Source organism: Capsicum annuum, chromosome 1 (assembly GCF_002878395.1).
Source record: "Capsicum annuum cultivar UCD-10X-F1 chromosome 1, UCD10Xv1.1, whole genome shotgun sequence".
Taxonomy (NCBI): domain Eukaryota; kingdom Viridiplantae; phylum Streptophyta; class Magnoliopsida; order Solanales; family Solanaceae; genus Capsicum; species Capsicum annuum.
Window position 1 is genome coordinate 1,611,951 of NC_061111.1, and position 19,663 is coordinate 1,631,613.

General features: G+C 32.9%; 2 protein-coding genes across 2 annotated transcripts; both read right to left on the reverse strand.

The window, feature by feature from the left end:
• Nucleotides 1-1,788: 1,788 nt before the first annotated feature.
• LOC107876666 (F-box protein At4g35733-like) lies at nt 1,789-2,916 on the reverse strand. Its single transcript, XM_016723749.2, has one exon. The coding sequence runs from the start codon at nt 2,914-2,916 to the stop codon at nt 1,789-1,791; it is 1,128 nt and encodes a 375-aa protein (XP_016579235.2).
• Nucleotides 2,917-4,982: 2,066 nt separating this feature from the next.
• Nucleotides 4,983-11,255, reverse strand: LOC107864236 (cytokinin dehydrogenase 7). Its single transcript, XM_047413992.1, has 5 exons — nt 11,130-11,255; nt 8,917-9,630; nt 8,521-8,790; nt 7,229-7,497; nt 4,983-5,435 (listed from the first exon to the last, which is right to left on the reverse strand). The coding sequence occupies exons 1-5, from the start codon at nt 11,220-11,222 to the stop codon at nt 5,120-5,122; spliced, it is 1,662 nt and encodes a 553-aa protein (XP_047269948.1). The 5' UTR covers nt 11,223-11,255; the 3' UTR covers nt 4,983-5,119.
• Between the last annotated feature and the right edge of the window lie 8,408 nt (nt 11,256-19,663).

The window sequence follows — 19,663 nt, forward strand, 5'->3', positions numbered from 1 at the left end:
TGATATCAATTTCAGGCTTCCGTTGAAAGAGAAACAGAAGAAACTGAAGTGTATTCGTACTGATAACGGTGATAAATATTGTGGACCATTTGGTGTATATTGCAAGCAAACTGGTATGTGTTACTGGAGGCTTAGCCACACGAGTAAAGGAGAACGAATCATTCCATGTCAAGAAGATTCACACGAGTAAAAATTCTGCGGATATGCTGACAAAGATAGTGCCAAAAGACAAGTTCGAGTTGTGCAAAAAACTTGTCGGCATGAGCTCTCTCTGAGAAGATGAAGATACCTCCTTGGCCTTTCAAGAAAAATGTGATCTTTCATTGGGTTTTGATGTCATGGATGACATCAATAGAAATGAGAGAAAAATAATAGAGAGTGATAAAAAATTAGTCTGTGAAGGAAAAATTAGAGTGAACGATATTTTAGTAAGGTGGAGTCAAAAGAGGGTTATTTTTTTGAGTGTGTGATAGTCACTTTGAGTATTGTATTTGTGACTCCAATGTAAAATTTCTTACTATAGTAATATCTCCTCTTGGTCCGTGGTTTTTTTCCTTATTTACAAGGGTTTCGACGTAAAAATCTTGATGTCATTATCGCTCTTATTGTTCTTGTTGATTAACCGTATTATTATTGTCATATTTGTTCCTCTTTATTACTGAAATATTATTATCGTGGCGGAGTTTATTCCCAACAATAATGTCTTCGGTTTGTCACATCGTTTGTTGAATTTGATGCTTAGGTCGCATCGTATGTTGAAGTTGATGCTTATGTGGTCTAATTGATCAAATTTTTCACTGGAAAAATGAGCTGTAGTTAAACTAGATTGTTATGAAATCTACTCAGCAGTATATTTGTCAAAAAAAAAAAAGGAACAGGGAGAGTAAAGCTACAAGGAGAAAAATATAAGGAAATTACGCTGTAAATTGCTACAAAGAAATTGCAGGGAAGGGAAAAACTGAAACTTTTTGCTTTGTTTTCTATTTTTCTGGATAGTTATAAATGTCTGATGTCATCCGTTATTTATACTTATGTAGGGATGATTCTAGATATTACAAATCTAGAGTGTCTTTATACAAATATTTCTCTCAAATATCTAGCACCCTCTAGTCTAGATCTTTTCTAAATATAAATATCAAATAGACTACACTAATCCTTTCTAAATTCTTCTAACTAAAATTACATAATTATCTAGATATTTCTTCAACATGATTATCCTTGAATTTTCACTTGACTATTCTACAGACTTAACTAGAAATCTATAATTTTAAAAAATCTACTTTAATATTTTCACAATATTGAGGATGCAACCGTCGATCTGATATCACGTTATTTGTTCTAGATTTCAATTGGAACAAATTTATTCAATGCTCAATCTGTTTACGTTACCAGGAAATTCCAGCCAATTTTTTCTTAGTATATATTTCATCCCAATTTCATTTGTAAACTAGGAGAGTTCGTAAATTTCAGATACTTGTGCACACACTAATATCCAACTTGCATTCGTTACTGTTGAGAATATAATTAAGTAAATAAGAGTGTAATAACTTTTATATTAGATGGTTATACAATTCAACATAGGATCAGAGCAGTTAGGGGTAGTACTGGGGCCACACGTACTTCAAAAGTTGCATTTGCAAAGCCTCAATCATCTATTAAAGAAGACAATAATACACCAGCCAAGATTAAGATTAAATGAATGAAGATAAAAAGATCGACTCATAATACAGTAAAATAATGCTTCAACAAACTAAAAACAAACAATAACTCCTGGGGACACCAATCACATCACATTATTAGTGATGGCATAACCCAAGTTGGCTGATAAATACGACTTAGTGATAATTCAGGATAAATAGATTCAATTTTTCCGTTTTCAAGATTGTAAACCCCCGTATCTTTTCCTCCAACATCTTCCATGAAGTACAATTTCTGAAACCAATCATCAGTAAAGTATATGTGATTAGGCTTAATTCCGGTAAATTTAGAGGAGTCAACAGAACATGCTCCACTATTCAACCCTACAAAAATTGCTGAATCTCCCAAGGTTTTAACCTCTTCCTTTAATTCACCCTTGATTACATCTAATTCAAGGACTTTGAATTTAAAGGTCTTATGTCCAGCCTCTGGATCATCTGTATAATTGGCATATCGCATAACAAATAATAGCGCATCAGATAGCTCAACTATATAAAACTGAACTGAACAATGACCAAAGATACCATCTTCCGGCCAATAAAGCAAGCCTGGTTCTACAATCGGCTTGGGTGTGTTAGGCCCTGCAACTTCAAAGCTCCATAATTCACCCTCGCATGTAACGTAATAAAAATGACCCTTATAATAATTTATACTCATGGCAGCATCGGGAATTTCTTTGTTGATATAAGTCCAATGGAGATCTCTAGGTCGCCAAAAAGCCAAATGATTAGAACCTGCGTGATAGTTAATCATTAATACGTAATCTGATGTAATAGAAGGATTGGCAGATAAGGCAACTTTTTCTACGCAGCTCAAGAACAGTTTTTCTCTGAGACCCTTAGAAGCCATTAAGTCCTCTAGTGAAGGAAGTTGAATTTGGGTGCGGGAGAAAGGATGCAACAAGTTCAGCTCTCCGGTATTATCTTCCATGGTGAAGAGCCATTCCCCCAATGGAAAGCATTCTCGTCCTCTAGCTTCAGGGAGAAATATATGCGAAACTTTCTTCTTGGAAAGAGAGTAAAATTCTTGAAAATCGTCATCTTTGGCACCCAGCATTAGCAGTGGAACTTGGGTCGAGAACACATCAAAATTGTCCTTGGTAGCAGCAATTTGCCAAGAGGTACAAACAGCGCGAAAAGCAATGAAATCTTCAATCACTTTAACATGATTTGCAATGTGAGCAATCAGATCATCGGGAAGTTCTGCACAATCAGCCATTGCTTTGCAAGACAAGTAGTAGTAGGACATACATATATAGGCGTGAAATTATAGTCCGATTCTGTTAAGGAGTTAGAGACAAGCCCAATATATTCCCATACTAACAAGGATTTGGAGTTTATTTGGGATATCAAATCGTGGCCCAAGGGTCTAGTATACGTTGCCACAAGGAAAAATTACATAGACATTCTATATATTCAGAAAATATTTACCATAGAATTATTTTTTGAATTAAAATAATCTCCTATTTAATATAATAAACATGTTGTTTGGACTTTTTGACTATCATACCCATACTGACGAGTCTAGCCTAGTAACTGAATGTGGTCACATATGAGAGCTTTGGGGTACGATTCATAGTCCCAAATGAAGTGCTAATCCTTTTTCATATAGGAACATGCTTGGGCTTGTCAAAACCCTTGTCAGAACAGGAATTTAGTTGCATGTCTATATATAGGATGTTAGATGCAGATTCTTTTTTCCCTTTGCCATAGAGAATCTTCTTCTTTCAAAGCGCTATGGCAGGCTGGGCAGATTTGCCTACTGATGTCCTTGCCCTTATTGCAAAGCGTGTTGAAGTGATTGAAGATTTCGTTGCTTTTGGTGCCGTTTGTACCTCTTGGAGAATTGCTGCCTCCAAAGATAAATTTGATGTGCTCTTTGTTAATGCTGGCTGATAAAGATAGGATTATCGAGAATTCTACTCGATTTCCAAAAAGAAAGTTTCATGCATATTCCTCCCGGAAGCTAGAGGACGATCTTCTTATCCATCACAAGGATGGATATGCACCAGGGCAGGTCGTGTCAATTAGGTCCAGAGACCAAAATTTCAGGAAATTTTCTAAGGTCCAGAATCAGGTGTTTCAACCTACTTCTTGGAAACCCTAAGTATGGCTGCTTGAGATACTTGAGAGAGTTTTGGAAGTGTTTGATTATGTTATGAATGGGAAATAACCCCTCTTTAAGTGCTTTATCAACGTAGAATTTTAATTGGGTATGAAGAGAATTGTTCAAAGTGCCGTCAATTCAGTATACGACTCGCAAGGTTTCATTACGGCTCGTCACCATGAGTTGTAGCCAAGACAGTTTCCAGGGCACCCACACACTGTTAACCCTACAACTCAACTGGTATAACTGGTAATGGGACCATGCGACTCGTAGGCTCCAGTCATAGTCAACACAGAACCCATTTTGGGTAAACACTGGACATTCTACGATTTGCAACCAATGACTCGTAACAAGTTCTTATGACTCTTAGCGAGCCACTCGTACTCACTTAGTCACACACTTACTGTTTAAGCTACGATTTGAGTTCAACAACTTGTCATGACTACCTATGACTCGTAAGGGTAAGTCGTAGTCAAGGCAGTGGGGATAAAATTTCAGAAATTTTCAAGGACCCAAAACCTGGGTGTTACAATTAAAAATCTCTGCAATAGATAAAATTATTTAATTTTAATTAAATAAATGTTACACGTACGATGCCCGTGCAGTTAAAGTAGTATCTAAAAATAACGCAATTAGCTATATTTGATGTTGTCTTACGCATCAAAAAATATATTTGCTATTTAGGGTAATTAGCAAAGGATTGTTATTTATCTTCTAATTAATGGATCTAGATTACTATTTCTGAACTTTTCCCTTTAATTATCTTTAGTTTCAATCCAACCCACCTTTGACACCCCTAACTGAAACCAAACATACATTAAAAAAATGAATGGTGGTAAATAATTTTGTTAGCCTTGTCGTTTGTCCTTTTATTTATATGAAAGTTCTGTTATAAATTTGAATTTTTGAATAGATTTGAGTCGTTGAGTGATTAAATTTTTAAGTACCAAAAAACCTTTTTATACTAAATGAATTTAGACACACATGACTAAGATTTAAGATAATTTTTATGTGCATTTCAAACATAAAATTTCAACCTTGTGTATATCTCAATTACTTCAAAAGTAAGTAAACGTATTAAAAAATTGTATACAACAGATATTAGTTAAATGATGATACCAAAACCATATACTGATGCACTTCCACATAATGTGAAATTGAAAAACAAAAGAAGAAAATAGAGATGAGAATTACCCTTCAACGTTTTTATTATATTCTTTTAGAGTTGTAATTTCTTTAGAATTGCAATATCCAATGATAAGGAAAAAGATCCCATATGGAGACTACAATTGGCCTACCATAAGTAAAATATTTATTAGAGTTGGTGGTTTCTAGTAAATATTTTTTGGCCAGGCGCAAGAACAGCCTTTGGATCAAACTGGCTCTTTCTCTCGACAAATCTTTTCCATTGATCCCCGAAGTGCTTCTTCCATTCAGCCGTGGACTCATAATGCGGAAGGTACAACTTGAAATCAAATCCATTTTTTATACAAGTTTGTACGATCTCGTTGTTCTGTGCCACCATCTGTTTTATTTCAGACTCTTTTGGATGTGCATGTGTAAACCTTAACAAAGACACTGAGTAAAATATATCACTTTGGGGTAGCACCACTGACGATCGACTATCCCACCTAAAACCAGAAGAAGCAAAAACCGAATTAGTAGTTGAGGAGAGGAAAGAAGACAAGCAATGGAGTCACTATTAATCGGGTTGTCGAATTTTAATATCCTTGTCGTCACCTATATTGGCTAAAAACTGACACTGAGCTGTCCGGCTCTCCCAAATTTGAAGGACTCATTTTTATTTTTATTTTTTACAATAATAGATTATATACTTTTTCTAAAAAATATATTAAATATTATTCGTAGAGAAAATAAATTTCTTATAAAAAAAGTAAAGAATTATTAGAAGTTTGATGTATATTTAAACTTTAAAGTATTATGTCTCAAGAAAAATTAAATGCATTAGTGATATTGACGGAAAAAGAATTACTAGAAGAAATCACTATACAAAAATATTAACAACTTTACATCTTAAAAAAATTAAAATATAGACTTAATTAATCAAAAAAGACATTTATTTTTATTAAAAATTTAATAAGGAAATATATTTACTTTTTTTAAAAATGTAAGGCATCTATTTGACTTTCGTCTTAGGCCATCAAAGGTCTTGAGCCGCCCCTAGGTGTTCCAGATCCCCTTTTCTACAGAGATTGGCATTATGACAAAACTTCCTCCCATAACGAGACTAGAATCATCAATTCTTTTAACTTCAACTCTTTCAATCGACTAATTTGAATAACAAATATAGCCCGCTGGCCTTAGCAAATGTATCAGATTGAAGCTTATCTTTAAAAACATTTAAATATTACTAGCAGTAAATTTTATTGAAAACAAAAATGGTAATCTACTTTAATATAGAGGTACTCCCTTCGTTTCATAATAAATGAATTGTTAGATTTTGGCACACAGATTAAGAAAAAAATATTAAAGACATAAATTTAATGCAACTTTCCATTTTTACCCCTAAAAAAGAAAAAACTGACTTTATCATACCTTTTCAAAAGTTAATTGATTGTCAAATGATAAGGATAAATTTGAAAAAAAACTCAATTATTCATTTATTTTGAAACACCAATAAATACCCCAATAATTCACTTATGCCAAAATGAAAGGAGTATTAGCTATGGAGCCAAAGTAACAAAATGTGGGGACCACTGTGTCTTTGTGCCAAAGTACTCTCTTATTACATTTGCTTACACCTCATAAAAGAGCGGGAAACCATATTTTATGCCCACCATAGTAGCATTTAAAGTAAATTTAGACACACTGACAAGTACAAGCAAAACAGCAGGCAGTACAACGGTGTGCTACTGCAGGTCCTATTGAGGTTAAAGACAGAGAACTTGAGGGGCCGTGAAGGTGAAGATTTTTGAAAACATGGGAACCAAAATATATAAGGCTAGAAGAGAACAATGACCTAACTTCCTCAGAATCTCACCGGATTTTGGATGAGAATCAGGTAGTCCGTTTCATATTAAATTTTATTGCATTTATAATGAAACGTAACACGTCACCAATGGGTCCCAAGGACATGAGGTTGCCATGTGTAATGCCTAACTTTGTGGTCCCAGAACACGTCAATATCTGATCCCCTTCAGGCTTCCACATGGCACTGACAGAGCCAAAGGAACTTTTTCCCGGAAGAATAAGTTAGGTTGTTGTCGAAAGAAAAAAGAAAAACAAAGTTAGGTTTTCTCAACACAAGTTGTGGTTTTGTAGCAAAAGAATTATGGGTAACTGATGATGACCAATAGATCCCTCCATAAATAATAGCTAACAAGTAATCCAATTATAGGTTCACAAAACAATCGTTTCAATTTCAAATAGGAGTAGCAAACACAAGAAAATAAAATATACTTACTTGCTGCGCAGGAGAGGATAGGTCAACATAGGCCCATTGACACCACCTTTTGTGATGTTTTGGAACACAACCCGATTAAATGCAGCAATATCTCTCTTGGAAACGAACATGTTAAGCCATGGATGAGGCGTATCCCATATACCACTACCACTACCTCTAGCTACTTGTTCTGCGTGATTTACTCGTAATAAAAAATCCATGTAAGTCGAGTCGATCTCAAACCTCAACTGCTCCACAAATGTCAACTGCCTTAGCAATTTCTCAACCAACTACCATGAAAAATAAAAGGACGACAACTTTTATTAAGATTACAATGCAGGTAAAAACTTTTTTTTTTTAAAAAAAAAACAATATCAGAACTTTATAAGCAATTGGTCATTCTATTGGGGGATTCTGCAAATAATGACCCTTTTTTGGGCAAATTGTTTAAGAGAGAGAACTAGAGGAGGGACCGTCATAAAAATCTGGGTCTGATGAGCAAAAGGACAAACAGCTAAACAGATTTACTATTTTAGCCTCAGGCTTTATGACTTTTGTCATCAACGACTGGGACACGAGATTGTGAAAAAGTACGGTGTCAATTTCGTAATAAAAGCCTGATTCTGTAGGTACTTTTTAGACAAGATGGTTGGCTCTGTGCTATTAGAAAATCCATGGGAAGATTACAAACTACTAACGTAAATTTTATAGTGTATGGTCACTTTTCAAATGCCGTCGTCTTGCATTCTACCAACTGCCCCTCCCCACAACAAAAAAAAAAAAAAAAAAAAAAAAACACCCCCTTCCCGCCGGTTTTTTGCGCACGTGTAATTTCCGAAGAAAATTTTCACCTTTCTTTTTTCTCTTTTTTTCTTTCCTTTGAGTTCTCGAATTACTAATTTACATATATTTAAATGAAGGGAAATTTATTCTAGGGAATGTAATTGTGGAAACGAAGCATCCTTTTGAACTTTTCACTGTGTTAGCTTAATTTTATGTCCTCCTCTTTTTGGGAACCCAACCCCTGATTCCATGGTCAACATCTGTTAGAGGCCAGGGCTCCTCCCTTAGCAGCCACCTAGGTCAAAACTAAGTCAGAAATCCTTCTTTATGGCCCCTATCACCTTTCCAAACCACCTAGATCAAATAATTGTAATTTTACTATCATTATTAGAATATATAAAGTTCAAAACTTTAAAATGAAGCACATAATGAAACATTCCCACTTTCCCTTCCCCTCCATGGGGCAAAATTCTAAAAGCAAAAGTAAAATGAGGGATGAAAAGAAAAGGTTTTGAAATTGACAGATTTACCATATTTACAGTGGAGGAATCGTCATGCTTGCTATAATGCAAGGCCAATTCAAGGGAATAGAGAACCGGGCCAGTTTTTTTGGGTAAATGGGTCGGGTCAAATGACTGATTTGAAGCCAATGGCACCGACGGCCACCCAGTTACAGGGTCGTCACTGTTCACGACCACAAAGCCTTCCACATAGTTGAACGATTCCTCACTCATTATCAGTAACTCCGCATCACGAGTGAATTCGTCGAACTCACTGTATACCACTCTTATCCATCTCACCTAATAATACACACACAAAAAAAGACAAACCCATAATTAATAATCTCCCATAATAGAGCGTGTTGAAAATCGATTTTATCTATTCGGAATTTTTTGAGAAATTCTTCAAAAATAAAGAAAACTAACCATATCGGGGGCGTGTTGAAGCATAATCCGAGCTCTAGTGATGATACCAAACTGACCAAGTCCACCTAGCACGGAGAAGAAGAGCTCAGAATTTTGAGAATTTGAGCAGACGGTTTTTACTCCGTTGCCGGTAACAACTTCCAATTCCATTACAGTTGACGTTTGGGGTCCAAAGCGAAAAGCTTGACCACTAACACCGGCATTAGACAGAGTACCTCCGACCGTTAAATCAAGATAATCCGTCCAAGACTTAGGAGCCAAGCCGTAACCCAAACAGCGTTTCAACACATCAGTCCATAATACTCCGCCACCGACATCGACGTACATGGAGGCGACGTTGACGTCGATTATGTTATTATCACCCATTGATTTCATGTCGATAACAAGTCCATGGTCAGCCATAGCCTGGCCGTTAATAGAATGACCGTTACCCCTCGCTGCTACAGTTAATGTTGGTGACTGTAACGCTCTCCTAATCACCCGTACAATGTCATCAGCTCTGGCTAGACGTATAAAGGCTAGAGGCTTCACTGCATATATGCCGCCGAAATCTTTACTGGCTATGCTAGTTGCCGTGAGTCCATAATCAATATTACTTCCTTCAATGTCCAAGTCTTTCAAAATGCCGTCCTCGCTTATTGAATCAGTGTCATTCTCTGCAACGAGTCGTTCAACTAAACACGCTAACGTCTTCCTTGCTGAAATATTGGGTATCTGGAAAATAAAATCAGCTTTTCTTATACACTTGATACAAAAAATAATGTGCCCTTTTATTATTGTATTTGTGTGCGCACGAAGAACTCAGAATTCTTGGTTAATGGTGGTGGCAAAGAAGAGGAGTCTTTAAATAGCGTCCGGATGGGGATTTTAAGAAAGGAAAATGAAAACAGACGGGGGGCGAGGGGGCGGGGTAGGTTAATAACATGATATTTTATCACAGTATCACTGTTAAATAATGCTTACATTGTATCTTGAAATTAATTTGAAAAAAAAAAAAGAAGCAATTGGTGTGAAGGGGTAAAATAAAAAAAAAAAATATGTTATCTACTCTTGATATGTCAAAAATGACAAGTAAAAATAAAAATTCAATTAGAAAATTAATGCCAAGTAAAAGCGAGCGGAAAGAAGACACTGGACTTTAGAAGTAGATGTATGGACTGCGTACATCTTACTATCTTACCTTCCCCATACCTCACTATGTAGGAATACACTGATTTGTTGTTGTTGTATGTGTAAACCAACAAGCTATATTTTCTAGGGTTCTGAATTCATAAATTCAAAACCAATTTTGCATCTAATACAAACACTGCACATAATTATGCTGCATTTTTAAATGTGAGATTTTATAAAGTTTTTCATTTTCAATCACATGTTAAATTAATATTTTAATTCTAAATGTGTCAAAATGACATCATAAAATATTATTGTATTATCGTATCACAACATCCTAATTATTGCGACCATAACAAGACTTTAAGAGGCCAATATATAAATTTAAAAGATGGCAAATTAAGTTTTAGTCGTTAGTAACCTTAAAACTTTGTAAATTAATTATTTAAAAGTATTTCAATGCAACTCTGGTAAAAATATTACTATTATTTTGTCATATCAAAACATCTAAAGAGGTAGCAACTTGTTTTCAACATGGATCTATTAACTCAATCACATTTGATCAAATTAATTGATTAGTAGATAACATATAAATTAATTGGTTAAAGTAGGATTTGATCATATCATCCTATTTTCAAATTCTATTCAGTAGATAATCCGTTACTTAATATTTGAAAGAAATGATGTATGCACAGATAAGATTTTATTAAGCAAAACCAAAAGTTTGCCATAGATATGCAAAGAATTGAATAGAATACATAAGGAGAACATGATTTGCAGCGTGTACTCCTGTAAAACAATAGTAGTATGGTTTGAAGACCAAAGAATTGAGTTTTTTTTTCCGGTTTCCCATCCGGTATCCGGTGTCCACATTGGCGCCCCCGACTAATCCGGATCGCGCGTTACAGGGCCCATTAAGGTGGCAGCGCTCCCAACAGAGTTTTCTCCATACTCAGGGTCGAACCGTCGATCTCTGGTTAAGGGTGGAGCAACCTCATCCACCGCACTACAACTCATGTTGGTACCAAAGAATTGAGTTGACAAGCCATATATATATAAATATTGCAGAGTAAATGAAGAAGATAGATAACTAATATACGTACATGAGAAGAATGTTTAACAACTTCAGCTGAAACCAATGAGGAAGAAGCTAGAAGAGCTATGGTGCAAGCAAACAAGAAAATCTGAAGTCCCATTGCAAGCAAAGGCTAGAATTTGAAGAATGTGGTGGAACGAAAAGTGAGAAATGAACCATTTATATAAGCCAGCCTTTGTCCATATATAGATATAAATTTATTTTCAAATATTTATTTGATTTTGAAATTTTACCCTCAAATATTTAGTTAGTTTGACCATGAAAAGATTTTGGATCAGATTTGAAATATTATCTTTAAATATTTGTTTGACCATAAAAAATAATCAAATTTTGAAAATATGATCTTCAGATGTTTTCAAATTCCCCAAAATTGACTCAAACTAGTTTGGGGGTTTTGGAATTCCCACTCATAAAACTTCAATTCTTTTTTACGAGTAAAATGTATGTCCAAATACAAATTCAAATTTTAAAAATCACTACTTCAAAAACTCAAATTTTCAAAGACCATTTGACCATAGATATTGGGAAAACTTTTTGGGATTTTCTTTTGCAAAATCTTTTTGTCCATTAAATTTGTCTAATTTTGAAAATGAAATCCCAAAATATTCTAGAAAATTGTTTATCGGCCAAATTACAGCTATCGGTTTCTTTTTAAAGTTTAGGGAAAAAATTACCTATTTAGTATGTTTTATAAAATACTAGCTAAGTGTACGTGTGTTGCACGTGTCTATCACGTTAACTATAATCTTTGAATATAAAAAAAACAAATTATTGTGGTTTTAACATATTTTCTTAAAACTACAATAACAAGTGTTTATTAATCGATGAATGATTATTTCTTTTCTTATAATATGATGAATATTTGATAGTATTCAATTGTAAATCTAATTTTTAATGTTGAATAGAATTGTGTTTGTAGCCTCCAGTATATATGTCATACTTTAAGTTTTGTTTCAGCAAAATTAAAAATAATTTGTAGCCAATACAAAAGGAAAAAAGCAAATATTCATACTATATTCACTCTATGAAATATAATCTAGAGAGAGTATAATCATTATCAAATAAAGAATTAATCAACAAATCAATTGCATAATCAATATTTCTTGATGACATATTAATATTTTGTAGTCGCCCCTCCCCCGCTCCCATCAAATCAATGTGAAACTTTTCGGTGCAAATCTGAATTTAGTCAGATTCTTATATGGATATTGAACTTCGAGTGGAAAACCAAAAAAATATGTAATCACGATGATTGCATACTATACAAGAATTTCTTATAGACTAAAATCAAAGAAGAATAAAAGATTAAAAAAAGAAAATAACATAAAATAAAGGCTTAAGTCATCGATAATCTCTTAAACTTGTTTCAAAATTTCACTTGAACCCCTTAACTAATACTGGTACCTATTGAACGCTTATATTGTATAGAAATTTACTTCTATTATACATTTTTGAATATTCAGCAAATATTATGAAGTGTGCATAGCACACTTGCAGTGACATGGCAAAACGACCAATTAAAAAATGTCATGTGATATTGAGGGCTCAATCAATTATTAAAAAGTAATTATATTTTTTAAAAAAGCAAATATCTTTTAAATATATTTATTTAATTTTAATTAAAAAGAAAACCTCTTTATACCTCCCCCCCCCACACACACCCAGCTTCTCACCCCCCCTCTCCAACCCACCCACCCCCAATCCGGCGAGTCTCGCCAAAAAATTCTTAAAGTTACACAATTAAAATTAAAATCAACAAAAGTCAAATTAACCACTCCGCAAGTAAGTATTTTGGTTGTGTTTTGTGATTTGAAGTGCAGTTATTTAGCCTTGTTGTTGTTTGTTTCTTGAGTGTATCTTTCTTTTATTTTTACGCTCTTTGTTGATCTAAATTGACTGAAAAATATAGATGGAGTAAGATTTTTAACTTACAGGCGAGTCTCGTCGGAAAACGCATTCCTTACTTTTCTGATGAAGAAAAGGACGACTAAAGGGGGTGGGTGGTCTGCGACAGCTAAGGGGAGTGGTTGGAGGGGGGGGGGGGGGGGGGGGGGGGGTTTGTGTTGTTTTTTTTTGAAAAGGAGGAAAAGGGGGGGAGGTGCTTTTCTTTTTCTTTTTTAAATTAAAAAATTATATTAATAAAATAATTTAAGTGTAATTTTTTTAATAAAAATAAAAGTAAAATATCAATTGATACTCAAAAACGCGCCTAAGGAAAGTGTGTTACATTTTCCATGTCACATCAACAATTTGTGTCTAATAGGTATACATTTGAATAATTTAGGTGTTCAATAGGTTCAAGACTGAGTTGAGGGGTCCAAGTGAAATTTCAAAACAAGTTTAAGGGGCTATCGATCACTTAAGCCTAAAATAAAGATTCGAAGTTTATGAACCTCATTACCACAAACATGTACTATCCATAATTTTAATTGCAAGTAAATAAAAAGAAAGAACAAAAAAAATAGATTAAATTAATTGCAAAACATAAAAATTGATTATTTGGAACTCCGGTAGTCTGACCTTTCATTAAACATTAATAATTTTCTTTTTTACCTAATCCAAAGGTTTTACATGATTACATCCTACAATTTGAGGGAGGCGGGGACTCAAACCTATCCTAAACATACCACATAATTAATTTCTTGAGCTTTTAGATTTGTGAGACCTGTATATGAAAAAGCGGTAACTGTACCTTTAATGGAAAACAATCTCGTAACCTTGCAAAGTGATCAAATTAAAATAAGTTGTATGTTACGTTTAGGAAATATTATAATATGTTACATAATTTATAGATGAACCTTATTAGTACAATAAAAAGCTTATGTATTAGCATTAGGGCTGTTATAGAGGAAAAAGTCTTGTAAAAAGAAGATTATTTGGTTTGAATTTTTAATTTGAGAAAAATAGTTCTTATTCTTATCATATATTTTAGAACTTCTTAAATATTAACTCTTCAAATATTTCTTACCATATATTTTTTTTTACCAAATAATTTAGGACTCTTCAATTTTTAAAATATATTATTCTCTTACCAAAGTATTTTAGTACTCCTTAATTTTGAATATTATAAAAATAATATATATATATATATATATATATATATATATATATAGTTGTACGCGCCTTGTGCGTGCATCTTATCTTAATGAATTCAAACGTTACACTAAATATCATATTTATTTTAATAATAAAAATGAATATAATAATTAAATTCAACACCTTTTGAATATGTAAAGGCGAAAAATTTAATTAGTCAATTATATAATATTTGTGAATATGTAGGATACAAATAAAATAAGTAAAATGCTTTGATAACCCCTTAAATTACAATTGATATCTTCAAAAAGATAATAATTAATGCTTAATGAGTATAAGTTGAGCAATTTAGCTTGGATCCATTTTAGAAGTGCTAAACACATGCACACCTCCTATCACGAGAAACCCCAAAAAAAAGAGTTTGAGAATAGTGGGGCAATATCCTAAGCTATTTTTTATATATAAAATACCCCTTGGTTGCATTTTTACTATAAGATATTCAATAATTTTTATTCAATTTGAAAAATTAATGCATAATTCATTATTTTCTAATTATTTTATTTTCGCTATTAAATATTACTCATCACTCAATGCTTTTTTGAGGACATTGCATTAATTATACTTAAAGAATGTTAGAGTAAATTACATCTATTATTTATTGATTCTTAACTAATACATAAAGTAAATAATGGATAAATATGGTTGTACGAAAATAGTTGAATCAATCATGATCGAAAAAGGTTAAAAAAATCAATTTGCACTATTAATTTTTTTTTTAAAAAATAATCTTTTTCTCAACTGATTATTTTTCTGTTTGTGCATAAGTGCTACATTAACATACAACGAATGCTGCTCAACAACTATATTATGTGTCTAGCATGATACCAATATTTTCTAATACTATTCCATGCTCCAATTTGTGAGCTTGTCCCTGACTAATGAAACATTAAAGTTCAAGTCCAAAAGTTTTTACTATCCTTCCACTTCAGGCACTATGTTGAAGTAGCTTTTACTTTAAAAAAGTTGTGGTTGCTGCACAGATGACGGTCTCACCAAGCTATTAGGCTACTGGACACATGGGAAAACTATGCATACCTCTAATGTACGTTCTTGGAGTACGAAGTAAAATTCAAGAAACTCTTACCTTCTCTTTAGAATTCTTCCTCCTCTTCCTCTCCAAATTGGGCTCTTTGGCTTTGGAGTCATTGCAGAAGGACTTCATGTGGCAGCCAGGTGATCATTCCAATGTGCGGAAACGATAACATCTTCCATGTTTGCGGACTTACGACCAGCATGCTTTGCAAATAACTCCAGGTCCTTTGATAGCTCTTCTGCAAACATGAAAGTTGGGAAACCTCCATGAAACATTGTTTAGCCTCGGCTTTGGCAATGGATATTGTGCAAATATCATCAATCTGCACTATTAAGCACGTATATATACAAATAATTACACAATGCAGAACTTAGATTTTCTTCTTCTTAGTAAAAATCTTATCCTAACCCTTGTGGTGACTCTTCCTCAAACCCTGCGCGTATCGGAAATTTTAATGCATGGGCTGCCCTTTAGTAAAGACCTTATCCTTGATATCCAAAGCTTGTTTTGAACAAAAAAAAAAAAATACTAATTACATAATGAAGAACTTAGTTTTCCTTCTTTTTAGCAAACATGATCTCAATTCTCATCCTTGATGTCCAAAGTCAGTTTTGAATGCAAAAGAACAAAAAATAAAATAATAACTACAGAATTAAGAACTAATATTTCTTCTTCTTAGCAAACAAAAACGGTTATTACACAACTAAAGTAGATCAATACAATAATAATGCAAGTAGAAAGAAAGAAGTAACGTTATCCATCAATTATTGCCATAAAATCAATTTCAGTATGAAATTGTCTCATCTGAAAGTAATATAAGAGAATGAAGAAAAGAAAGAGAACGAGGAAAAGATGAAAAGGGGATAAATTTATGTTAGTGATGAGGAGGTTTGCAAATGTAAGGAGCAAAAGAAAACCTCCGTAGGACGAGGATCATCTAAACGAAAACCTTCTTATCGAATTCACGTACTCCATCTTACATGGTATCACCAACTTGGCCGGAGATGAAAGTTGTAATATAACTGCGCGAACTCCTGACTCTTGAGGTTTTATAGTAATTCAAGACTTTGATAATTTATATTTTTTCATACATTAAAGTCATATATATGGTAAAATTTTAAATGTTCTAATTTTTCTAATGTGAAATATTTAGTTCAAGAGTTGTTAGTTTCTTCATAAAGTTATGCTACAAATTATAAAAATTTCCATAAATGCAAATAGAGTTTACAGTGGACAAACATTCCTATCAAAAGAATCTCCTTAATTATTAATTTTCAAAAATTTCTTACCCTTTTTTCGCTTAACGTATATTTTAGGACTTCTTAATTGTAAATATTATAAATATAATGATATAATAATTTAAGAAAAAACAAGTGAAAATATATTTTTATCTAAAATAAAAAAAATTAATGAAAAAAAATCAACTGTATTGGATTTTTGAAAAAAACTACGAGAATTTTTACCCAAAAAAAGGTCTCCTACTAAGTTTTGGACTCTTCCCACTATTGTGTCCATTTATAACATTAATATTAATTAGTATATTTATTGTTTCCTTAATATTAGGAATTTGGAGTTCTAATAAACAACGGTTTTATCATAAATATATTTACTTAATTTATAATTTTTAAATATTAGGAAAAATAGTGACGATTTTGTCTAAAGCGGAGTATTTTAATGAAGGGCAAAAAGTCCAATTCACCTTTCTAAGGTCTTCACACTTTTAATATATTATAGATTATAGATTATAGATTATAGATTATAGATTATAGATATAGATTATAGATATAGATATAGATTATAGATATAGATTTATTGCTTTTAAATATATTTTTTATTTGTTATCTAGATATATCATATTTAGAAAATATTTAACATCTATAGCAACTGTATTATGTATTAAAAGTAAATTATTTATGCAATATAAATTTGCTAGAAGTGTACTAAAATGAATTATATTTGTTTTGTTTTTTTTTAAAATGCACTAAAGATTAAAAACGAATTATACATACAATATAGATGTATTACACTAAGTACTAAAAGTGAATTATGCATGCAATATAGTGTATTAATATGAGTGTCTTAAACGTGTTATGCTAATATGAGTGTCTTAAACGTGTTATGCTTGTTTTATTAAAAGAATCTACAGTATGTATTAAAATGAATTATACCTATATTAAAAGTATACAACTGTAAATAATAAATATATTCTAAATATGATATACTTATATTTTATACAAATTTTTATATATTTATGACCCCAACTCCATATCTACCATTTCTGGTCATATGATCTAAAAATGCATTGTAAAGAGGTTGTTCATATATTATGAGAAGAGTGTATTAAATATTACTATTCGTTGTTATTATTCCTTTTTTTCTACCCATGGATCTTCGCAATTACTTGTAATTTAACAAATTGTAATTAGTAATTACAGTCAAACCTCTTTACAATGTCACCTCATTATAATATTATTTTATTATAGCTAATTGGTTTTCTTCGAAACTAATTTTTCATGATATAATTTAACTTCTCCATAGAGACACATTCTACCTATAACAATAATGATGTCTGTTATAATAGTGCATTCTTTGTAAAACTACCTCTCTATAATAATATACTCAAATATGTTATAATAATATTTTTAAGAAATATAATATGTAATAAATAAAATATCAAAATATTTATGGTAATCATCATTAATGTCATGCACATACTAAATTTCAAGTCAAATATCTAAAGAAAAAATTATATTTGAATGATGTACATCAATTATTTCACATATTCATGAGGAAAAGACTATTAATGTTTGTCTTTTTTATATTCATTTTTTTTTTAGTTTTACATGTTTTTATTTATAATAACTACATCAGACCTCAACGTCAAATACCAATATGCAAATATAACAACACTTCTCTATAACAACTATGAAATTTTTGGACAAACGTTGCCACTGTAGAAAAGTTTGACTGTATGTTATAGTAGTTTTTATAAAATATCGTGTTTAGATCCTATGATAATGTAGTATTATACAACAACAACATACCCAGTAAGTTCCCACATCGTGGAGTCTGGGGAGGGTAAAATGTACGCAGTCCATACCACTACCTCCGAAGAGGCAGAGAAACTGTTTCCAATAGACCCCCGGCTCAAGACAAAGGACCATAGACAAACGTCACAAGTATACAACATGATAAAAAACACAGAGGTACAACAACCACACAAATATAGTACGTAAACCAACAGAGGACACCCCCTCCCCCCAACCCTAGCACTACCAGCCAAGCTATACCAAACTCTCCTAAGTACTGCCTATGACTCGACCACACACCTTAACCCTCTATCCTAATACTCTTTCTCCAAACCTTCCCATCGAGGGTTATGTCCTCAGTGAGTTGTAACTGCTCTATGTCACATCTAATTACCTCTCTCTAGTATTTCTTCGGTCTAGCCTTACCCCGCTTGAAATCATCTAAGGCCAACCTCTCACACCAACGAACTGGGACATCCGTGTCCCTTCTCATCACATGATCAAACCATCTCAACCTCACTTCCCGAATCTTATCCTCCATCGGCGTCACTCCCACCTTCTCCCGAATAATCTCATTCCTAATCATGTCAGACCTCGTGAATCTACACATTCAACGTAACATCCTCATCTCTGACACCTTCAACTTCTGGACGTGAGAATTTTTTACAGGTCAACACTCCGCTCATATAACATAGCCGGTCGGATTGCAACTCTGTAGAATTTACCTTTAAATTTGGGAGGCACTTTCTTATCGCATAAAATTCCTGAGGCTAGCCTCCATTTCAACTAACCTTCCCCAATACGGTGAGTGACATCCCCATCAATCTCTCCATTCCACCTTAATCATAGACCCAAGGTACTTAAAATTATCCCTCTTACAAACCATCTGGGACTCCAACTTCACTACCACATCGTCCTCTTGCCTCGAGTCACTAAACTTGCACTCCAAGTACTCTGTCTTGGTCCTACTCAACCTGAATCCTTTAGCTTCTAGGGTTTGTCTCCAAACCTCCAACTTATCATTGACACCTCGACGAGACTCATCAATCAAAACTACATAATACGCAAAAAAACATACACCAAGGCACCTCACCTTGAATAGTCCTGATGATAATGTATTATTATCTAGTTCATTATAAAAATAATAATTTTGTGTCAAACTTATGAGTATTTTCGAAATTTTTAAAAGTACGGGTATAAGTCATGTTCGTGTATTTTTTAAAAATTGAAATATATTTTCAAAAAACTATGATCGATATATTCAGAAACTTCAATCCAAAATTCACTAAATATGATTTTTAGAAAAGAATTGAAAATCTGTGGTCAAACATGTCACGATCCAAAAATAGATCATAAAGGCACTTATCGCAGCTTAACTTTGAT